The sequence below is a fragment of the Melopsittacus undulatus genome, chromosome 6 (assembly GCF_012275295.1).
Source record: "Melopsittacus undulatus isolate bMelUnd1 chromosome 6, bMelUnd1.mat.Z, whole genome shotgun sequence".
Lineage (NCBI taxonomy): Eukaryota > Metazoa > Chordata > Aves > Psittaciformes > Psittaculidae > Melopsittacus > Melopsittacus undulatus.
The window spans coordinates 23,326,160-23,350,165 of NC_047532.1; the positions used below are offsets into that span (position 1 = coordinate 23,326,160).

General features: G+C 36.7%; 1 protein-coding gene across 9 annotated transcripts in view; it reads left to right on the plus strand.

Moving 5' to 3' along the window:
• ADGRL2 (adhesion G protein-coupled receptor L2) overlaps positions 1-24,006 on the plus strand; it is a 163,290-nt gene that overhangs the window by 32,627 nt on the left and 106,657 nt on the right. For all 9 annotated transcript variants that reach the window (XM_031050862.2, XM_031050863.2, XM_031050854.2 and 6 more), the window contains exon 2: positions 85-257. In XM_031050862.2, the coding sequence (XP_030906722.1) occupies positions 185-257 (73 nt within the window). In that variant the 5' untranslated portion in view covers positions 85-184. The remainder of the gene's footprint in view (positions 1-84; positions 258-24,006) is intronic.

The following is a 24,006-nucleotide window of genomic DNA, read 5'->3' on the forward strand; positions in this document are numbered from 1 at the left end:
TATTCCAAATTATTGGTGTTCAGATATTGATGGAATTTTTTTTTAATTTTCTTCTCTGCTCTTCCATATTCTCTGCTTCTCCAGGTATGAAGATGAATAATGCAGACCACTGGTTTCGATGATGCTGGGCTTTTATAACTGGATTCGTTAAGGAATACAAAGAAAATTCTTACAGGGATCAATAATGGTGTCTTCTGGCTGCAGAATGCAAAGTTTTTGGTTTCTGCTCATTATCAGTGTCCTGCAGTGTACCGAAGGTAAGCTATATGTTTTTTTTTTTCACTTGATTTTGCAGATAAGACGAATCGTCTGTACAGTTGATTTCTGTTAAATGACTTGAGGTTTTAGGATGTCAAATAAAAAGTACCTTTAGCATGTTCTAGGTTTAATTTTTTAGGTATCAAATTCTCATTTTCCAGTGAAAAAAGGAAATACATTTCTTGGTTTTGATACATACAGTGTGGTATGTTGAAGCTGAAACACAGTGTTCAGGCAACTGAAGTGACAGTATTAATATCCTTAATTGATAGCTACCTTATTTTTGGGCTCATCCTGTTTATTTATTTATTTTCTTTTTTATTCTCATTGCACAGTTATTTGGAAACAGTGTTTAGATATGCTAAATGTGGAATAAAGTAACTAAACAGAGCAGATACCTGCTTTATCTTTCTAATTTGGCTGGCTGAAAATAAAATGACAAACACTTCATTAAGATTAGAACTATGCAAAATAAATTTCAGGAAATAAACCTCAAAACTGCATACAGAAATAGCATCTACTTAAAAATTTTTGCTTAAAAAATGGGGAAAATACTTCACTGCTATGAAGTGTGGTGTTTAAAATAGCTTGTATATGAAAAAGATGAGGAAGGAAAAGGCTTTTTTAAAAAATTGCATCATCTACTCTTTATCTGGTTTTATTCATAAACTCTATTTTATCCAGTTAGTCTGTCTCCTCGTCTGTTCTTTTGGCCCTTTCAACAGACAGAGAAATGAAAATGAATGATCGGGAAAACGTGGTTTGTGAGTTTTTAAGTATTTCTGTAGAACTTGAGGCTAATTCTGAATGTAATCATTTTGATTTACTAGACTGCAGGTGAAAAGACTGGTTTAGCAATAAACTAGCACTTCCATACCTTCTTACATTAGTCAGTAATTGGTATATTCTTTGGCACATCTGTGGTGTGATCTCACTATCTTTTAAAGCAGAGACGTACCTTACCCTGTCAAGATTTTGAATTTTAAGCCTAAATTTTGAGGTATAACTTCAGGAGAACTGCTCTGCCTCTCTCTCCCTTTTCTCTCCCAAGCCTAAATGAACAAAAAAGATCTAGTCCTCAAAAATGGCAAAGATTAAATATTGTATACGATCTTCCGTGTTCACTGTGTGATATCCTAAGCATTTATTCTAGGCAAACACAACTCGGGTGTTGTGTTGTACTGACAGACAAGCTTTGCTGCAGTAGGCTGTTCATATGTACGTGTGAGCATACACATATATCAGGGAGTGTGTCTCAGGAGTCTTCATGTAGGTTTCTGAACATGAGGAAGTCTCATTCCTCTTAAATAGCTTTAAGAGCCAGTTCACCTTCCCTTCCCCCTTTCGTCTTGAATATCGTCAGGATAAATTATAAAACTGGCATTTCCCACAGCACACTGCAGATTTTGGGATGGTTTCATCTTTGATGATTTGATAGCTGCTGTACTGACTGCTCTCTTGGTGTCTGTTGAGTCTATGGACTTGGGTATGATCTCACTTTTACAGGAAAGTGTCATCAGATGGGAGGTAAAATGTGTTTCAGCCTCTTTCACAGGTAAGGAAGGTAAATGCACATTAGGAGAATGGAATTACAGCTCTTATGACTGGCTAGTTAGGTAATAACTTGTGTTAATTATAAATGCTCTCACATTGCTAAAGTGATTACACTAGTTGAAACCAAAGGTGTAGGAAGTAGAGGCATCTATTTATGCTTTTTCTAAAGTTTTAAAATACTAAGGATTTTAATTGTTATTGTATATAATAATTTCAAATCTCTCATGTGATACATTTGACAAAGATTCATGTGCTTACAGTTTAATGCTGTGTCGTGGTTGAAAACATTTGAAAGCAAAAAGGAAAAGCAGACAAACAACTTAATTTCTCTGGTTTGATTACAGTAGCAAACAGCATGGTGCAAAGAGCATTCTGTGTGCTGAATTCGGAAAGGAAAAAGTCAGCTGAGAACTTCTGCAGATTGAATTCTTGCTATTTGCAGGAAGCTAATTTTCATTGTCATCTGTAATATTTCAAGTTCATTTTGTTCTGTCCCTGTTTTTCTTGCTTTTAGTAGCCAGTAGCAATCTTTTGATGCTTCAGTTGTGAATTTACTTTTTTAAAGTCTATACAAGAGCTGCTTTTTCAGCTAAAAGAAACAGGAAAGGAAATTGGGAGCAGATAACAGAATCATACCAAATTAATTGTAAATTCTTAAAATAAATGAAATACGGTGGCTCTGTATACTGAAAATGAATATTAATATAGAGTTGGCTTCCAGCCACAGAAGCAAAATGAATACCACATTATTACACTTTCTCACAAGATTACATTGCCTTCTGCTTCAGTAATAAGAGATGCCAAGTGTAACGTGCTTTAGTAGCACTTCATGCCTGGAAGTACGAACGTGAACAAAGGTTAAAATAAGAGCATCTAACTTTTGCTAGAAATAGGGAAGTCTTTAGTTCTCTTACTTGGAACTTAGGGATTTTTATAGAAATTTTATGTGTGTATGGAGGTTGTTGCAGTTAGTGGGGGAGATGAAACCTGGCTGAATTCCCTGCTGTTACATTTTAATGTTTCTGTACAGTTAAACAGGGGGAAGAGGGATAGAGATCCTGGGTGTGGACAAGTGATTCATTTGTTCATATAATGAAACATTTTCCAATCAAGCTAAGTCTCATTACCTTCAGAGTGCTTTAGCTTTAACTCACCAGGGAATTAGCAAGCAGGCACACTTATCTGAAGGCTACAGTTTTATTCTAGTGTTACCTATCCAAACAGGAATCCTATCTGTGGTTAAGAACGTCTTGGTTTTGCTTTGGTTTCGTTGGCTAGCATAGTCCAGGTGGGGTTGCTTTTGAAGCAGTCCATCCCTTCAGGTAAAATGAACCTGAAATGGATGAATGCTGGAAGCTGGAGGGGAAAACTGCACCGAGTTGTTATATAGTGGTGATGCATTGATGAACAACAGGTCAATATTGTTGTGTAGAGGCTTGAAAAACATTGTTATTACCATCAACAGCAAGCATTGCAGCCCTAAATAAGGCAAAGATAAGAGGCAGGAAAAAAAAGTTGAAGTCATGAGCTTGAATATTACTATAATTTCTGAAGGTATTTTTCTAGCATATTCTACTAAAGGTGTCTTTAAAACTACAGTGTTGTTATAAAAGACAGACTGAATGAGCTACCTTGGAAAGTAGTTAGGAGTTACACAGGTGGTTGTGTGAAGTCTGGTCTTGTACCATGGCTGATTGCCTGGGGAATATGGGAGCTTCCACTGTGGCTGTACTGGAGTCTGTCCCCATTGCACGTCCCATGCCGTCCTGGCTCTCTGGTCTTGAACAGGAGGGTATTTGCGCTCCTGTCCATCCTGTGTAGCCGAATCCCACACAGTTCTTTACCTGGTTTCTACAAACTGCAGGAAATTAATTACTTTTGGCAGCACCTCTTCCCCTACCCCCCCTCCTAATTAGGAGAAATCATCCAACAAGTTAAAAATTATCTGAGAAAATACAGAAAGTCAGAGGGTGAGATCACACATGCCTTGTTTCCATAGCAAAGCAGAGTAAAAAGCTTATTATACATATTATTGGTTTTTCTTCAAACAAGTTAAGACATACACTAATATGCATATGAAAAAAAGATGTCAGAGCTAAACATTCTGATTAAGATCGACTTCTGGACTCTACAAGTTTCGATATTTCAAGCTTTATTTTGCTTACAAAGGCCACCTTTTTGACTAGCTTTAGATGTCTTCTGTTTTTATTGTCTTCTGCTGCTTGAGAACCGTAAGTGCTTGGGAAGCAATGTAATAATTTTCTTCCCTTACATTTTATTACAATCAAGGTTTAATTCCAATTCATTTTCTTACGTATTATTATCTATGCTTTGTCCAAAGGAAGAAGCATCATGTTTTCATTATCTGTTTAATTCCATTTATCTAAACAGCATTAATTAAAAAAAAATCCAGCCTGTCATTGCCTCTGAATGTACATTTTAATTAACATTATGCTGAGAAATATAAATTCCACTTATGCCAGGCAAGGAGCCGAGTGTTAAATTGGTAGCAGTTTTAAGCGTGTATCCAGTGTTAGTGTATTTACTAAAAGTAAAGCATACTACATACAGATAATGTACATTGGGCCACTACAAAGGTATTTGCTCTTTTAGTACATTGCTTCAGACCTTCAGCCTCCTCTTGAGCCATTAGGAGTGTCTAAAGTATATGGCAGAGGTACTCAACAAACTGTAGAAGCATATCAGGTTTCCTACACATTTACTAAGAGGTATTAGTAGGATTTTGCCCAGGATAAAAATTGAAAAAATCTTGTACTCTGGACTTGAGAAGAAATCAACTTCTGTTAATTAGTGGATTTAAGCTCTACAAGGGGTGAATCCCATTACAGAGTCACGCAAGAGCAAATAGGAGCACTGATTTAATTTCTAGCCAGGGAATTTTTTAGAGTGAGAGCTCTGTGAAGCGAAGTTAGTAGGCAACTACTTGGTTTAACAGTGGTTGCAAAGCATCCGTAAGCATAACTGGCTTGCTGAGGACTACCAATTGCCCAGCCCTTGAAGAGTCACTCCTGTAAGCCTTCCAATGCTATCTTCATTTTTATCATGTGTACCTAATGTGTTTTATGATTTTTCGGTAAATATTTTTTTCTTAGTTGGCTAATGCACATTATTCAGAAGGAAATATCTGTGTAAAGAGAGCAGTTGTATTTCTGCAGAAAGCAACTGCTGTAGCAATTCCTGTTTTCTTCCCTGGAAGAGTATGCCATTTTTCACTGGGATATTCTGGTGCATACTTATCTGGGACATCTCTTTCCTTTTCTGAGGGAGGTATAGGACCAACATATCTTCTAAAAAGCAAATTGATCTAAACAGTGAGACCAAAATTCTTCTTAAAGAAGGATGTCTGTTAAACTTGTCAAGTACATTTTGAGATAGCAGAGACTGACAGACTGCCTGGAAAAGCCAGATTCTTTAGCATGCCAGCAATGAATATCCTTTCATGTATTCCCTGAGCAGTGAGGTCTGCAGGATGCTGCACTGTAACGTTAAATTTTTGAAACCAGAACAAAACCACCATTATTTTAAAATGTAGAAGAACCATGTAAAAGAATGCATGAAGAACCTTTTTAAATACTTTACTAACTCTTACATGAGAATTCTCTAGGAAGTGTTAATATAATGCTCTTATAATTCAAGCAAGCAAAAGTATAAATGTGTAATTACAATGAGGTGGATAATAGTATTACTATTTTGATACACTGTTTTCTTTCTCAGTTATTTAAAAAACATTCTTCTTCATGAGGGGTGATGTTACGTCTTCTTGAGCTCTGTATTCAGAGGAAGAAAAGAACCCTATAACATGTAGAATGATAGAAATAGTGTCTTGTGCTAAGGGCAAATGTTATATTTTTCAGAGAGAGCCCTCTAAGCTATTACTTCAGTTTACCATCTTTTGTTGCTGCAACCTGGGTGTGTCTCAGTGGGTGAGGTGAGCCATGCATCTGACCACCGCAATGAGAGGGGATTGCTTTAACCTTCAGCTAACCTGTACTGACACAATTGTCTAAGAGCCTTTTATTAAATATAAATCTGGTTATATTTTAGTTAGTTTATTATGGTAAGGTGCCTTTCCAAGAACACAGTAGCAGAATTCTTTAATTAAAAAGGGGCTTATTAGTATCGTGTTACTAAATACGGAAAAAATAATTTATTTTACTTAACAGTTGTATTTTAAGAGTGTTTAATTCTTTTCATTTGTTTTCTACCAAGTGAAAGAATACTGTTTGTCTTAATAACAAGGGGTTTTATTTTTAACAACATTGTCTTTATACTGTACTTTTAGGTCATAGTCTAAAATAGAAGTGTAACTGCCTGAAGCATCTGATATCAGTGAATACCTCAGCACTGGCTTTCTTATTACATTTAGTGTCCTTATGATCAGATTATAAAAATTATAGTAAAGCACAATGAGTTTAGGTTTGATATTTGTTGCCAGGTTCTACAAGCACATAATGGGTTTTATATTTGCAAGTAGGTCCATGGTCTACTCCAGCGCATAAACAGAACAGAAAAGCAAAATGTTTTGTGCTGTGTAGATGTGTTAACAGTGGCAAGTGTACGTAGGACAAAAGCATGACAGAAAAAGTATCTATGCAAACAGTTTAATACATGTTTCGTGTATGTGCCTGCTTGCATGTTTGTATAGCGTTCCAGGTTGTGTTACAGGAGGAAGAGGAGATAAAGCCATTCACAGGGAGAGGTTCTTGGCTGGTTGTCTTATCCATACTCTCATCATAAGTGCACTTAATACTACAGGAGCTCCCAACATATTGTTATGCAGTTGTATATATTTATACAATAACCTTCATGAAAAATACACTTAAAAATTGCCTGGCTTTTTACACTAGTGTCATAGTTGCACATCAACACTGGTTGGTTGAAGAATATATATCGTTGCTCCTTCTGATTATTTTTATTTTTTTTATTATATGACCTCATAGTTGGATAATATGGTTCTAAAGCAGCACTTGATTGTGTTATAACCTGTCCAAGTATAAATTCAGAAGAAAGGAAGGTAAGGAAATAAACCATACATACACAGTAAAGGTCATGAATAATTTTGTTGTACTTTCAGTTTTATGTGGTACTTACTGCCTGGTACCTGGTATTACATAGTTCCTGTGTTGGTAGAATCACACTGCAGGTTGTTTTTTTATTTTTCCTAATCACTTCTAATTTGATAAAATGCCATTCAATACTGAATCAGCTCCAGTTCTACTCATTTCTATAGATAGTACTAGTTTATCCATTGGTGGTTTGTTTGGATTTACATTTTGAATGAGATACATGAATGCTGGATGTCCACTCATCATTCACTTTTTTCAGGAATACTAAAATTTTACATTTTTAACACAGGATAAATTTTATATGTGTGATGCTGTAAATGAGCCCTGCCTCAAATACAAAGACATTTTATGATAAATTGAATATGCAGTTCTTTCTGATGGCTAGGAGCTGAAAAAATTCCTTTTACTTGAAGGTGTCCCAAATTCCTGTTCTTCCAGGAAGTGTGTTGAACTCTTCCACTGGCTTTGAAAACCCAGTTGTGCTAAAGCTCTTTGTGTTTCTGTAATGTCTATCTCCTGGCTTTCTTTTGAAGTATAAAGGAATGGAGTTGTATCAACGTTAGCTCAGTTCGTGGGTCCTTCATTCAGTCAGGGGGACAATTCATCCATGTCCTGGTGACATTAGGGGGCCCTGTAAACGAACATGAGTGCATTGTTAGTGATAAGGGAGATTCCCTGGTTGTTCCTTCTGAGCTTGGACCAGTCTAGGTTGTTGGGAATGTTTCATTCTTCTTTTTTATTGGATTCATACCAGTATAACAATCACTGGTGTTTCCTTGGTGTATAGAGTGTGTGTGTGTGGGAGACTAGTTAGAAAGCAAAATGATTATGTTCTTTTTCTTTTCATCTGTTGTCTGAACAACACATACATGTGAGAAACCCAGGGGGACCACATAACTTTCAGTTGTTGGATACAGCACTTGGTGAGTTCTATGAAGCATCTTGACAATGGAAGGAGAGCTGGCTTTTGTGTTCTCCCTTGTCAGGGATTTTGATGTCTCTCTCAGGAGTTAGGTAGTTTTGTTCTGTTACAGCAGAAAGTACAATTAATGCAAGGTCCTGTTTGAGCAATTTTCATGTTAAATTTGAATTCAGTAGTTCGTTTAGGAAACCTGAGAGGAAGTTGACGCCAAAACCAGATTCTTGTATCTGCTGCATTTTTAGCTGGAAAAGCAATGAGAAGTGTTTGCTTTTTAAAGACTTTGACGCTATTTCATATAACTTCTGTTTTAACCATCTTCCTGGTGAGCTTCAGTCGGATTTGCCTGTTCACCACTGATCCTGTTTGACTATGCATGTGACTTGATCTGCCTTCCACAGTATTTCACATTAATTTCTTCCTGCTGAGCCTCCCCAGTTCTTTTCTCTAACTTTGAATTGCCTTTAATATTTTGTCCTTTTTTTTATATTATGTTACTTTAAGAATAAAGTTGTGATTTATTCTGTGCCATTGTTAACATTTCCCATTGAAAGTCTATTGGAAAAAATGTGGGTTTGTGGCTTAGAACTGATCATGCTTTTTAGTGGCTTAAGATAAATGCACTTTTAGTAAACAAAACCGAACAATTTGCTGCTTATGCTTTTGCATCATTTAATTTGCAACAGACAAAGCTGGCATGCATGAAGAGTGAAGCATGGGAAGTCCTAGAGGGCAGATGGGTGGTTTGTGATGTGGATTATTACCCGTAAAGATAGAGTTCACAAAGCATCACTTCATCTACTAATGCACTAGTTAGAAAAATAATTAAATATATCAGTATAGCATATAATGCATAAACTGGTTTTGGCTTTCAGTTAAAATCCTGCTCAGTAATAAGAAACTTCAGATCTTTTATATCTTTGTAAATGCATATATATGTCTTCATATATATAAGAAGCATCTGTGCAAAGACATGTTTAAAAACTCAGAATACAGAAGTCTAAAATTCATCCATATGTAAACTGTCTTGAAGGATTTACAATATAAAGTGTTTTGTTCTGCAGTGTAAACTAACTGCCAACAGAGAAACTAAAAAAATGCATCTAGACACCAGTGTTTCCTTTACCATTTTTTTTTAGTCTGTTATATGTATTCTATATAACAGTATCACAATTAATTTGTAATATGAATTATTTTGAATTTCACTGTGTGAGTTCTAACTCAGTCCTGGCAACAAGTCTAGTAACAGTATGTAACCTTACCTCTTTGATGCATTATTTTCTAGCTCTTGGATTTCTTTTGGATCCATTTTAACACCATTTCTATGTTGCCTTCTCTTGCTACTAAAAGTTTGTCGTGGTGTTAATGTCATTTGTAACAGACTCAACGATTCTAAGTTCAGTTACCTCAAAGCCTCTTCTGTTACTATTTTTTTAATTCCTTTTTTAATATGGTAGATTTTTTTAAAAAGTCTAGTGATAATAACAGGGAAAAACTTTACTAAATAAAATTTTTGATCAAGTTGTGAATGATTATGACCTGATTAAAATTGATTCTCTTGATCCCATTTCAATTTGGAGTAAGGGATCAAATCGTAACTGTGAAGAAAGGAAAAAAAAGTGCATTTAAAAGCATTCAGAGATGTTAAGCAACAATAAAACTCTGTAACCACTTAAATGACAGCAGCTGACTATTTGAATTAACTTTGTGTTTGGCTTAATTCGGGGTCCTAATTATTCCTAACTTACGTGAGTAGATTTCAATTATACAATACTGCAGGGATTTGTAGCTAAGGCAACTAAAGGAATCATTTTACACAAAGTACTTTTGTTCAACTGATTAGGCAGGTTAAAATGGAATGATAGAAAATGGGAACTCTTGTCTGATAAGGCCCAGTGAATTGTTTCCAATGACACTATGAAGAAATAACACAAGGAAAGCTCATTATTGAAGATCTTGAGAATTTTTTATGCAACATGTTTATGTCTTGATAACATGGCATAAGCTAACTGCTCACAAATAAATGATTTTCATGAGCATTAGCAATAGATCTATCAATAAAAAGGCAGTTCACATTTTTGTGGTACCTTAGTTTGGTCTTCATGAGGTGATTTTTACTAGAAGCTTGCTAACTAAAAATTCAGTTCTTAAAAAGAATTTTTAATATCTCATTACTCATTATTTATGCCAGCTAATCATTTAAATAGGCAAAGCACATTATGTTTACTGCATGATATTTCATGTTTTAGACACAAAAGCATTTTTTGATTTACAACTCTTATCCCTAATATCCCATTTATCAAAAGTTGCCATTCCATGAAAATAATTCTCAGTTATGCTACATTGTTAAGATAACCCTGGGGAAATTAGAGGTGAAGGAGGTATTGGAGTAAAAGACTCTGGAATCAGTTTCCATTTGTATTACCCACACAAATATATGTTCTTTACTGGGAATTAATTTTTTAACAGATTATCTGTATAGTTTGACCTTAAAGACAGACATTTATATGTATGTTTATTTAACAGTGTCTACAGGTATGCTCAGCTAGAATTTAATTTCTATTCTATGAGCATTTGTAAAGTCATGCCCTCCCGCATTAGATCTGCCTCATAGGTAGGTGTCTCCTTCTGATGATGACAGACCAACATCCCTAGACTTAGAATGCTTACTTTTGTTTTTCTCTGGGGTTTTCACACTCACCTTTTTTTTGTTTCCTCCAATATTGAAGGTTACAAGAATGCTTATTCTGCTGACTCAGGAGAACAGGCAACACAATAGCATGTCTGTAACCTATACTGATAAGTCTGTTTCTAGAGCTGTCAGAGTTGCCTGTGTCACTTAAATATACCCCTAGACCTTATAGTCAGTCTTTAAGAGCAGCATTGCAGTTGTTTTCTGTGTGTGTTGTGTTTAGGAAATCAGAACTCAAAGTTACCTGTAATGTCGTCTAATGATGCTGTTTAAAGGGAGGGAAAGAAAACACCTATGAAGCATATGGTTAGAATGTGTAACAGTAATTTCTAATCTAGATGCCAAATAATAAATCCATGTGCATCTCTTCTGTTCCCCCCCAATCCATTCCCCTCTCCCCCCCCCCCCCCCCGAAAAATTTCACTTTTCTGTGGAAAATCTGTATTTTTGATCATATGTGTGCTGTTAACATATTAACACTACACACTTTCAATTAGTACTGCTAACAAGTTATTCAGGAAAATCTCTGGAGCATGTGGAGATGTGCACAGCTTCTCTGTGTCAGATGTTTGCTTTCCAAAGTGAAAGTATTAAGATTCAATTATCAGAAGATGTTTGCAGTAGGGAGTGTGCCTTTGGAAGACTGTCAAGGACAAGGGGGGCGTCCACACCTGCCCCATGAGACAGTGTCAAGGGGGTTCGGCATGGTTGTGCTTCAGGGTATAGGCACATCAGTGAGGTGAGCCGCATACGGCTGTGCCAGAGTATTTTCATCTGATAGTGGTGGTGAGCATTGAATCCTGCTCTGTTGTCCCATCATCTCCTCTGTGGTGGCTCTGGCACCCATGTGGTGGTGCTGCTGTAGATCGATAAGTGGATCAGGACTGGCAGGAGACTTTCTTTTAGGAAGATGTTTTCCACAGTCACCTCTCTGAACCGTGTCACCTGGGCACTGGGAAACTGGGAGAGGTGTAGAGCTCTGAGAGTGCTCTACCTTTAAGTAGATGGAAAAAAATAGTGAGATAGGTGCATCCACTGGAGCTTGGGAAATCACTGTGCCAGATGAATGAGAGTTTTATTCTCAGGAGGGAAAACAGGTTTAAAATGTGTCATTCTTTGTTATAATGTAGGATCAGTTTGACTTGTAACACAATTAATGCTACTCTGTATGACTCTGACATCTAAAGTCAGAATATCTGGATCCTGAATCTCCTTGATGGTGAAGGGTATCCCAAATTGTCTGCAAGTGTTTAAAAGTGCAAATATGAAGACTGTCTTTGTGGCTTTGTAAGGGTGTGATTAGGTAGATGTCAGAATGGCATCTGATTTTTTTTTTTTGTCCTGAAGAGGGAAACAAGATTTCTCCAAAGGGCTGATTTCCCAGATAAGCTCATCTTTTCAAAGGTGCTTTAGGGATTTTAAGATTGCTGGGAACTGAAATTGCCTCATTGTGGCTTGGTCCTTCCAGTTCAGATTTTTTTTCTTTCATTGGTAGTCAGAAGCTTTGGAGGAAGGTGCCAAATACTAAAATGCACAAAGTGTCCTGCTTACAGTGGAGGTTTCTTAGCTGTCCACTGTCAGTGAGTCCCAGGAGATACATCCCAATTCACTGCTTAATTAAGCACTTTTTAAATAATGTAAGTTATATCTTTAGGTTTTGGAGTGCATTACTGTGGTCATTAATCTTCCTGTCTTCAGTAGACTTCACTTTTAAAAGACAGTGTCATGGAGCAGATTTCTGTATCTCTCTCTTCTCTCCTTATTTCCAGATCATTGAAGGAGTATGCTGAGTGACCCTGTTGCCCTGTAAACTGTGATCCTGGTTCTCCCCCTCCATCCTCCCATCATCTTTTTCTGATGATCTGTGCCACTTTGTAAACCTCAGCTGTGCAGAGGAAATTATTCAGCTTCTCTGCATTGTCTTCCTTAGCTTTAGTTAGTCACCTAATTCAGCAAACTTGCTACTGCTCACACAAAAGTAGACTTCCTACTTTTGTTGTGCTTAAGGAGTTTCTGGTTATGAAATCATTGGAAAACCTTTCAGAAAAAACATCTGTGAGTTTAAGAAGTGTACAGAACATAGACATGGAAAATTATACCACAGCATTAGGAGCCAAAACCAGTCATATTTTGCTGGTTTGGTTAACTTTATATAGTGATACAAGTCAGAGTGCCAGATACTTTTTAATTTTACATCACAGTTACACATTTTGCTATATCTAATTGCAGCAAACTTCTCCTGTTCAGCAGATTTTTCTTCTTGCTGAGTAAGTAGTGTGCTTATATGAATGATACGTGGGTATATAAACTTGGTTTATGGATGTTTAAGGGCTTATAATTTTCTCTTTAAAGTCAAACTTAATTTTTAATTTTAATGAAAAGATTTTATGGCCAACACATGCCCCATGAGAAAAGGAGGAAGTTACAGATGGTCCAGAGGAGAGGGTCTGCTACATACACAAAAACTTCATGTCAGCATTTCAACAGAGCATTTTCTTAGGGTATCTGTGTTATCACTGACACTTTCACATTGACAAGCATATGGGATGTAGTGCTGAATGTGTAAATTGAAATGATCACATCTAGCATTTCCCTCTACCAGGTGCCAGCTTGCTGCTGCAGCTCTGCACTTAATGTTAAAGGAGGGGTGCTAGGAGAGTTTCGTTTGCTAATTACCTCTTATCTCCAGTACACAGTCCTTGGGCAAACAGCTTACCCAAGTGTTTTTGAGAACACCTATCTGGGCAGTGCAGGATTGCAGGTGGTCCTGTGGTGACAGTACACTCTGCAGAACATGTGAGAAATCTCTATCCATCTGTGTATGGCTTTTTTTTTCTTTTTTTTTTTTTTTTTTTTTTTTTTCCTAGTCTTCAGTGAAGAGCAGAAGACAAATTTGAGAGACTTTTTCTGTCTGGAAAATTTGTCAGTGTGAAAAGCAGAAGACTGCTATTCCTCAGCTGAAGAAAAATGTGTGCATATTTGTTATGTTGGAGTCTTTTTGATAACAAACCTGATTATCCTGTCTTGTGATTTCAGCAGAAAGGAAAGTATGCACATGCCAGTAAGAGTTTTGCAAAGACCTGCAAGTTAAAATAAATAGAATGTGGTGGTTTAAGGAAGTGGTAGAGTCTAAATTGCCTTTCAGTACTCCTTTTCAAGGATCCAGTTTAACAGGATTATATAATTTTACTAATACCACTTTGATCTGTCATTTATACAAAAAAGGCAGGCTTTCCGTAGCATTTGCCTTACATGTTCTCTTTGGGCTAGACTTAATCACTTGCAGCACTGATAATATTTTCTCATTCTTTAAGAATTCATATTACAGTCTTATGCTTAATACGACTGTGGTTTGAGTACAGAATGGTAAAAGGAGCCTTTTAATTCATAATCCAGTAATTCAGACAGCCAAATTATGCTTCTATTTACCTGATATTTGTTAAAATGAATCCAGAGAAACTTCAAAAGTGTTGATGTCATCCAATTGCTCTTTTAGGTTTCGGTAATGCTGATTCTAGAATAGATACATGCCTTACTGTGTGTGAGTGCAGCATCTTTTTTTACGATTTCTTCTTGCACTTGTCCACATTTCTCCTAAGAGTTACAATTTTCATTCTCAGGCATTGTGTAGAGTCCAGAATTCATGATGTTCACGTGAGTATCTCAGCTGTGTATGCCCAAGACAAATTTGTTAGTAGCTACAGCTTCACACATGTTTTATTTTTTCCCTCTTGTTTGCAATTTAATATTTGCTAGTGCTCAGGAGTTATTACAGAGCAACTTGTTAATAAAAAAAGAAAAAAAACCCCCACAACACTCCCCCTCCCAACAAAACACCCCCAAAAAACCCAAGAAAAATTCCACTAAAACCCGCCAAAACAAAACAACAAAAACCCAACAAAGTAAAAAGAATAAAAAACCCCAAACAAACAGAAAAAACATACAACAAAACCAAACCAGAAATAAACCCATGAGTGGATGACAATACCTTTTTTTTGAAGAGAAAAACTCAGACCAGAGTTTTGATGAAAAAAACTTAGTTACTAATGATGCACTCTTAAAAACCAGTTATGAAGAGTTAATAAACATTTTAATGCATACGTAGTTACAGAATCTAGCAAATGAACAGAGTTTTTTTAAACTACCTTGAAAATTATTCCTACCCCTTTCTTGATGTATTCATGTTGAGCTTATGCTACTATATGGTAATTTATGTTTGAAAATAGTGGTCTTAAGTGTATTCAGAAAACATCAGTATCGATCTTGGAGCCTATTTTAAAGGATTTCAGATTGTTTCCAGGGTCAATTCTCATAATTTCTGTGAAAACAAATCTGTGTGTGTCTTTCTGTCTTCCTCTTTCATTTTTTCCTGTTATCTATTTGGTTCTCAACATTACTGCAAGAAAACAAGGAGGTTGTGTTTCAAGAGCTAGAAAAAATTGCCTTTTCATTATCACATTGAGTAGGAGTAAAACTGATCAAGGTAATAACTCTAGTTAATACATGAAGCAAGGCCGATAATTATGGTTGTATTTATGAATGTTAGGTGCCTAACTTCCATTCCAATCAGGGAGAATTAGGTGCGTTTAAAAACCTCAAAAAATAAGCATTTGGTAAGGATTCTCGCTTAACCAAGAAATGCTTCCTCATAAATGGATGAGCTGCTCTCTGTTCACATTAGGAAGACTAATCAAACTTGGGTCACTTTTATGTCATGCACAGATTATGCTGAATTAATCATAGTTTTCTTTCACTCTTGCTTTGACTGTATTCATGCCCTGCTACTCTGGTGCAATCCCAGGAATATCTGGGGCTCAGCACAGGCACCTTGCTTATGGGGTCAGCATAGCTGTTCTAGGGACCTGACTCCATAATTGAATTGAGCAGGTTCACTGGGCAGCATGGACACCTAGGGCTCAGAAGCCTTCCCATGTTCTCACCTTGAACCACCACAAATCCCATTAGCTAGCACATTCCTTTTCCCTGCTTCTGTCTCTTCTGTGTGTCTGGAAAAGGAAACAGAATTTTGATAGCAGAAAAGAATAGCTGTGTGTATCCATTGAGTTATTGACAGATAATTTAGGAAGCAAAAAGGAGCTTGAAAGCTGGGGAAGGAGTAGCACAGTGTAGCAGATCTTTTCACTGCACGGTGTTGTCAGAACGTTTCATGAACAGTTCTGTTCTAGTGCTGTTCTGTTAAAATTTCTTTATAAAAGAATAAATCATGGAATGAAAAGGGAAGTTTTTTTCCCAAAAATACAGAGGGAGTAAATACTGGAACCCTGATGTGCATGCAGAGGTCATTTTCTCTTAAACTAGGGATGCTAAAGGAAATAGTATTTTAAAAATACATTAATTCACTTACAGTCAAGTCATTTCCTCTGGCACCTGTTGCATAAAATACACATTCACAGATGACCAGTTTTGACTAGAAACTCAGCAGGTACCAAAAGAATAGTTATAAATCTATATATATGGATGTATCTTTTTGCATTTTACAGGTGGGAAACTATCCTGAATTTGTAGTCCTAAGAGGAATGATTCTGGAATAATACCTGAGCGTGCAGTGACTATGCAAATCAGACTGCCTTGAAAAATCAGTGTGTGGGTTTTGATGTCATGGATTAGATCTTTCTCTTCTCTTTGCATATCTAACTACTGGCAGCGCATGTTTCTGTTACTGCCAATCTAAAATAAAATAAATATTGATGAAAATTTGATCCAGCTCCCTAAAATTAATTCAGACTTTTGCCACGTGCTTAATCTGTATTATTTTCTGTCTCTGGGTTTGTAGGCAGCAATTCAGGAAGGTCAGAGAACAATGAAGTTCTCAAGTAATTTTTTTAAATCAATTAGCCCTAATTTAAATCATCTTCAGATTCTGGAGGTAAAATCATCTGGCTAATCTGTGAAGCTGGAGTTTACTTGAAATAACAGCAGTGCTGGTCAGTTTTTCTTTATGGGCTTTCGGACTTCAAATGGGTATCATGACTTCAATGAATTCAGTCCCACAGTGGCCCACCCTGCTGCCAAATGGAGGGGAGGTGTTTCTCCTCTGCTTATCCTGGAGGGCTGGTTTCTCCCCAGTGGCAGGGCCACTCATGCATGGTACTGGCCTGAATTGGTTCCCAGCCCTAGGGTGGCAAGAGGGGCTGGGCATTACTGGGGATATGTTGGAGGACACAGGGCTAACCCTTTCTGTGGCAGCACAATTTTATGATGGATCAGATTAATGCTGTAACTATTTCCTCTATCTCCCGTCAATGTCCTAGTTTCAACAGAGCTTTTATGTTCTGTCCAATGAGCCAGCTATTTTTAAAAGTGTTGATGTGCTTAGAGGTAGAGGCAACCACTTCATTGTGAGTGCACACTGTATGTCCTTTAGTGTTAGGAAAATGTATGTTTATAGATGCCATTAGGCATTGTATCTGCATTTTAGGTGCCTAAAATGTAGTCATGGGAGACTATGACAGTGGCATTTTCCAGCTCTCATTTCTGCTGAAGTGCATTAACCTGAGGGAAATGGGTAAATAACAAAGACCAAATATCATCTTGCACCTAGGAATTTATTTCTAGCCTCTGAAGAACTCATTTACCTTGTTCAAGGGGTCACTTCTTTAGGTGACTCCTAGACCAGGAAAAACAGGATTTTCAGAGAATACCTCCAGGCCAGGTAAGGCCCCAGACCTTTTAACTTGGATTTTCATTTTAATGGCTTCCCCAGTCAAGGTATGAATAAACATCTGGGAAACTGATCTGTTCATTCTGCAATAGGCTGAGCAGAGAGTCAGATCAGCTTTTTCTTGTCTTTCTGATATTTATTGTAGCTGTTTCATAAGTTTTACTGTGAGATCTAAGAGCTCAGCTGGGATTGATCATGTAGAAACAAACTGAATGCAGAGGATACTCGACACTTTTTCAAAATCATGATTTTTTTCCATTCTTTTTCAAAACTTACAACAGGAAAAAGGACCTCTTAATGAAACAGGAAATATTTTATCTTTGAAAAAATTAAGTGATTTTGAAAGTAATGTTTATGACACAGTAAAAGTAATTCTTTAATGATGTTCAGATAGAATGTCAGAGTATCAAAAGAAAATTTAATTTCTGTATCCTGTAATTAAAACTTGCTAATTCTTTAGTGCTGTACTGTGTTACGTATTAATAAGTACAATATAATGATTTCTTGAAGGGTAGTTTCGTTTTTCCAATATTTTTAACTGTGGTGTGTGTTTTTTCTGGGTCAGCTTTATACCATTACATTAATATACATTCACACAGTATTTTTAAGAAAAATAAAAGTATAAAGGTGTGTATGTGTGTGTATATATATATATGTATATTGAGGTAGGGGCTGAGCTGTAGAAATAAACTTTTCCATTGTTTTTAAGATACTGACATTTCCTATGGTCAGTATGTAATCTCCATTGTTTTCTCAGCAACCAAGAAGTATTTAAACACATTCTTATGCAATTCAGTGCTATTTCTAAGTGTAGTTGTCACTATTTTTGAGTATCTTCTTATGATTCAATAATTCATATGGCAAGCTGTTTGGCAGGGTATGGTGCTTTTTATGTACAGGTTGCCCCTGTACCATGCAGAAGAGGCTAGATTCATGCATAAGGCAGTAGATGCCTTCAGGATGTGTAGGAAGTATTTAAAGCAATTCAAAAGGGAAATCTTGCTGTTATTTTAAAACTTTATCCTTTCACCTCTTACAGTGAGGTACACACTTCACACAATATATTTTCTGTCATTGGAGCTTAACATATCTAAATCTGAACAAAGAAATTGGTTGTTAGAACAGTACCAGAAATACAGATTTGTATTTGGTGGTTTTGCTCAAGATTCAGCTGAAGGGAACTCCCATTTTGTGGTGACAAGAGCCCCAAACTGACACAAATCAGTAGTGGACAGTCAGTAATGGACAGTAATCTGGAAAAGCCAGTCTATCTAGATGTTAGCCATTTTATTCATCTGTTGCATGTGACCTCTGTGAAACACTAAAAAGAGGCATTAGGTAATAAATGAGCTACATATATGTTGAATAGTTCTGAGTATATAATATTTCTAATCTGGAGTTGTACATTATAGTAGGTCTTGAACCTTATTGGAATGAAACCTGATTCCCTAGTGCAGGGATCATGGTGTCCTACTTCATCCCATTTAAACAAAATTAAGTTTTTACTCTGGAAAGCAGGAGGGGAAAGTACAAATTTCAACCACGTATGATATGAATGAGTAGGGCTGGAAATTGTGAAAGGCAGAGATACCTGATAGGAGACTTAAGATATTCCACTTTGATGGAAAGGGGAGGAAGGTAGCCCTGAGCAAGTGCTGTGAGCAGCCCTGGGGGGACTCCATCTTTAACAAAGGAACAGAGGAAATGTAGCTGCGAGTAACTCTCTGAAGCAGGTTAGCTATGGGTAGAGGAGGAGCTTGAAAACCCTCTAAGTGAACCAAGACAGTGACAGAGCTAGGAAGGTTTTCCTTGGGAAACAAGCTCTACAATTCTGCCTTCATATTTTACATTTCTTTGTTATCCCTTCCCAATTTTGTAGTCACATTTCTCAGTTTTTAAAAATGTTTATCTACCTGACATGTTCAGCCTGTGTGCAGGGCACGGGACCAGCAGCCATGAGATGCATTTCCTGCCAAGGGGCCTTGTGAATGTCAGGCAGGAGGAAGATGCTCCCCTGGCTGATGCCCTGCAGGCAGTGAGGTGTCCTGCTGGGCCAGAGGCAGATCGCAGTGAGACAAGATGGTTCTTTAGGGAAAGAAAACACTTCTTAAGCAGGAAAAGCTGCAATCTCTGAGTCCAAATAATTGTGCACCAGAGACATTTGTAATGAGTAATATGCAGTTTCTCACATGGAACACTAAAATAATGAAAAACGGATATTGTGTAGAATTTGTAGTTTATTTTTATGAGGTTGAGAGTATTTGGAAGGTGTCTGAGGGAGAGAAGCCTGTAGTCACCCACTCAATGTTTCTCCGCAGTGATGTGCTTGACTGGGGTTGATGCAAAAAAAAAAAAACAAACCCAAGCAAACAGAACATTTAAACAAAGAGTAAAACCAACTAAATTCACACTACAATTAAAATATTTGCCTGTAATGTTTATTTTCTACATTGTAGCTAGTCAGATTTGTTGGTGCTGTGAGGGGTTAGAAGTGGTAACATGTACCTTGCATCTCTCTGAATTGGGTTGTTAGCTGTAATAATCTCATGAGAGATCTGAACCCTCTCAATTCCTTATCATCCACAGGAGTTTCATGTTCTTCCTAATTTCCCCTTCAGCTGTTCTTCTTGTCTACAGTTAAAAAAAAAATAAAGTTTTTAGAACTCACTTCTTGTTAATCCATTTCTTTTGTGGTGTTTTCCTCTGGGGCAATTCTAAATCTCACAGAAGCATCAAGGCATTCAAGTTAATGTTGGTTTAGTGGCCAGTCTGGCTAAAAGAGCATTTTTCAGAGAGCTTTCTTCAGTGCATGTTCTTGCATCTTTTTGTTTTTTTACCCTTCATCCAATAGGATTGTGAATTTCCGGAAAGGTTTGGAGTTGAGGCTGCAGATGTGTTCAGCTGCTAGTCTCTGCCTCCCACCACCCTTCCCTGTTTCCTTGCCAATTCAAACAACACTTTCCAGATTTTCTTAATGAAATTCAGTTCACCTTACTCAGCCTAAAGTGAGCAGTAGAAGGATGTGTTAATTTAACCTAGAAACTTGGTCTGTGAGTTATCTCAGATGTATCAGGCTAGGTTCTTGTTGGGACTTGGTTCCGAGTTGCAGGAATGAAAATTTCTTGCCAGAAGTTTTAGCTGCAGTCTCTAGGCATAACTATAGCATTATTGAAATATGGAAGAATTAACTTGTCTCATTACTCTTCACTTTGCAGAGGTGAGAAGTGTGTCAGCACCTTTCCACAATGAGTAGAAGATTAGGTATATTTTTTTCTTATTACTTAAACTTAATCTTTTCCCCAGGTACTTATTATTTTTTGTCATCTTTGCCTGTTTAAGACTCCCACTGAAATAAATAAGAAGCCGTGCTTTGCATCTGGGGACAGTGCTTGGCCCTCTGGAAGTGTTTTGCTATAGGGACTCTACTGCAGTGGTAAAAGTCTCATAATTTACAATACTTACTCTGCATTTTAAACCACGAGAAGTGGAAAAAAAAAAAGAAGCCATGACTATGAAGGGTTTTTTTCATCTGTATGGAAAGTGTGGTTTTCTCATTAACATTGTTAATGCAGTTAGCAAGGAAAGAGCCTGGCTGAAAGAAAGATATGTATCTGTAAAACTCAAAATAATTTGGCATCAAGGTAGTAAAATAAAATAGTCACTGAGTTTGGTTTTAAAGTTAAGGCATCAAAGTTTTTTAAAAAAATGCGATTTTTATTTTGACATAATTATATACACGTTACCAGCATTTCAGTGAAGACGACATTTCCTGAAACAAAACACACCATTTATACAGGCTGTTGGAAACTTAGCTCTCAAATTATTACGCATATAAGCAGAGCTTTTAGCATAAAATGACTGCAGCACTGGCATCATCTTTCATCTCCTTTCCCTCCCCTGTCTCACACTTACTCCTTTGTTTTGAAAGTGGAAATGGTCTTGTACACCAGTACCAATAATGATAGAAGGGAAAGGCAAAGGAACCACTGTTTTGGAGAATTACTTGTTGCTTTGTCTGTATTTCAATTACTGTGAATTAAATTAATAAATCCTTCAGCTGCTGAGAGTAATGGAAAACTGAGATTATACTCATTTGCAATTAAAATAAGCCAACATGACCACTTAAAAAAGCATCCTAGTTTTCTCCCCCACCCCTGGGACCTGTTTCCAACTTTTGTTTGCCCCCCCCTACAGAAGTGTGGTCTGAACCCTGATCAGTTAGGCAGCATGGGTGATCTACTTAAACCAAAACAAACCACAAAGCACCTAGCCAAAAGAAGGGAGGAGTAACAAAAATGAAAGCCAAACTGATTTTATTTTATTTATTTTAATTTTTTTTTGTGGTGTTCCTCATTCATACATTTTGCAAGGAAAGCCTTCAGCCTTGGTCTGTCTAAACTCGGTTTGTTGTTGGAGAATCAGATTTTCTCAGTGCAACAGGATATGAAAAGACAAATTGAAGGATAGAACCCATGATATTTTTTTACTTCCACTTTTGGGGAGGAAATGAGAGATTTTTATGACTCCTTTTATTTAAGGAGAAAAATAGAACCCAGGTGGGATTTGATGTTTTAAGTATTCCCTTGCTTATATTTTTGAGGTATTATCAGTTTTTATAGGTGGATTTAATTTCCATGGAGTAAAATCGGTACTAATTTCAACATGTGGCAGGCTACTGTAGTGTTATTTCTTTTGCTGTTTTACAATTTCTTTTTCTGTTCTTCTGCTTGATTACTTTTATTGTAAACCCACAAAACAGCTGGCATAAAGCGCAGATTAAAATTGCACTTTTACAAGAATGATGAAGTGTTAAACTACTTTTACTCTGACATTTTGGGCAGCTAGATTTTAATTATTTGATTAAAGTTGTTAATTCAGCTCAATAAAAGCCGTATCCACATGATAGATGTAGATGTCAAAATGCCATAGAGGGTTCCCTGCCTTTGATTAGAGGTGTTACTGTGAAGTTAAACCCAGATTACAAGAGCTTCTTAAATTCTATTGATTCTGTCATCCTTCTTTTTAACGTGCTGTTCAAAATCAATGTTAAAAAAAAAAAGGCAAAGAATTACACTATATCCCACTCCTAGACCTGGTGGTTTCTCTGTAAGTTACCAAGAGACAGTCCCCTTGTCTTTCAGTCAAGAAATGACTCAATGAAACAGGGATTTAGTCCGACTTGGCTGTCTTGCTTTAAATTTCATTTTGTTATACATGCTTCACCCATCTTGGGACATTGTATCAGAGCATGTGCTTGTGGGATGCAGCTGTCAAACATTATTCCAGATAAACAGAGCCCAAGCTATATCCTATCATAGGAACTGTCTAGAAAATCAGATACTGCTTCTTTCAGGGTTAGCTTGACTTTTTCTTATGCACAGCACAAAAGAGCTTACAGAGAGGAAACACGGTCCTTTGTACATCTTGGCTAGTTGCAAATTCATGAATACTCTGTATTCTGCCTTTGTTTAAGTCTTAGTCCTTATGACCCCAAGCATTCAGTTATTCCCTTTCCTCCCCATTACCTTGCTCTTCTTTTCTCAGGGAGATAACAATGGTAATTCTCCTATGCAAATGATACAATTCTTAATGGCAGTATTCTTTAAAAAAGAGTTAGTAGTATTTTAGGAATAAGAAGAGAGTAAAGAAGGAAAAGGCTATCAGTGTTTATGGGAGTAAATCTTGTGGAGGACAGGTCATCTGAAGTGGGTGAATCTAAGTGAGTCTTACAGAGTGTTTTTTTGAACCTCATGGGCATAACCTTCTTAGAATTAATAGTTAAAGTTGCAGCTTATAGGATAAATACACATATCAACTTTCAGCATTTGAAGGTGAAAGTGCAGTTAGGAAATGCAATGTCTACTGCATTGAGCAGAACATTTTACTTTGCATGTGTGTGGCTGTAATCTTAAAATTCTTTGTCGTGCACAGCAGAATAAATATGGAAATCAAATCTTACTCAGTTCACACTGTCCTACCTAAAAGAAAAACTTTAACAATCCTTCTTTTTTGCCTAGCAAATAATAAATCAGCATGCTTAACTTTTTAAAATTCCTTTTACCCTGGAATTCTGCGGAAGCATAACATGAATTTTATGTACTGTGACTTGGCATCTATTGCATTTCAAATCTTATGCCTCAAATGGATGGCTTAAATAGGAATTAAGACAAAATGATTTTTTTTTCCCATTTAAGTAGTTGCTGGGAAAGAGGGAATAGTTTGAAAGTACTATATTGTAATCATGAATTAGAATGAGTTATGCGAAGTAGCTGCAGAGGCCATTTAGTATTTCAGAAACACAGCAGGGGACCTTTTTTAAAAGACATAATTAAAAACAACGGATGATACAGGCTGTTATTGATCTTAGGTCCCAGGCTTCCAGAATAATTTTAAGTTCCTCTAAAATACTTTTTGCTGTTGTTGCCTGTTAGCATTTGTGGGGTATTTCTCTTTAGTCAGTGTATTCAAACAGGGAGATTTTTGTAGGTCCCAACTGTATTAGTCACTTCCATAATATTTTGGTCAAAGATTGTTTATTTGGCTTTAGATAATAGACTTTTTGAGAAAATAGCATTCATGACTTGATGTTTGAAAATGTTGCCTTAAATAGGAGAAAGACTACTGTACCACTGTAGGTGAAGTTGCTGCTATTGTTATAAATGATAAAGTTTTTAGCTGACTAAAGGTCAGTATTTTTCTTCAATACTTACTGAATTGTACAGGAATTGTTTACAATCAGCTCTAGTGCTTTGTCCACAGAGCGCCATGCTTTAAAACTATTCTGCATAGCTACACAGGGATATATCTTGAATTT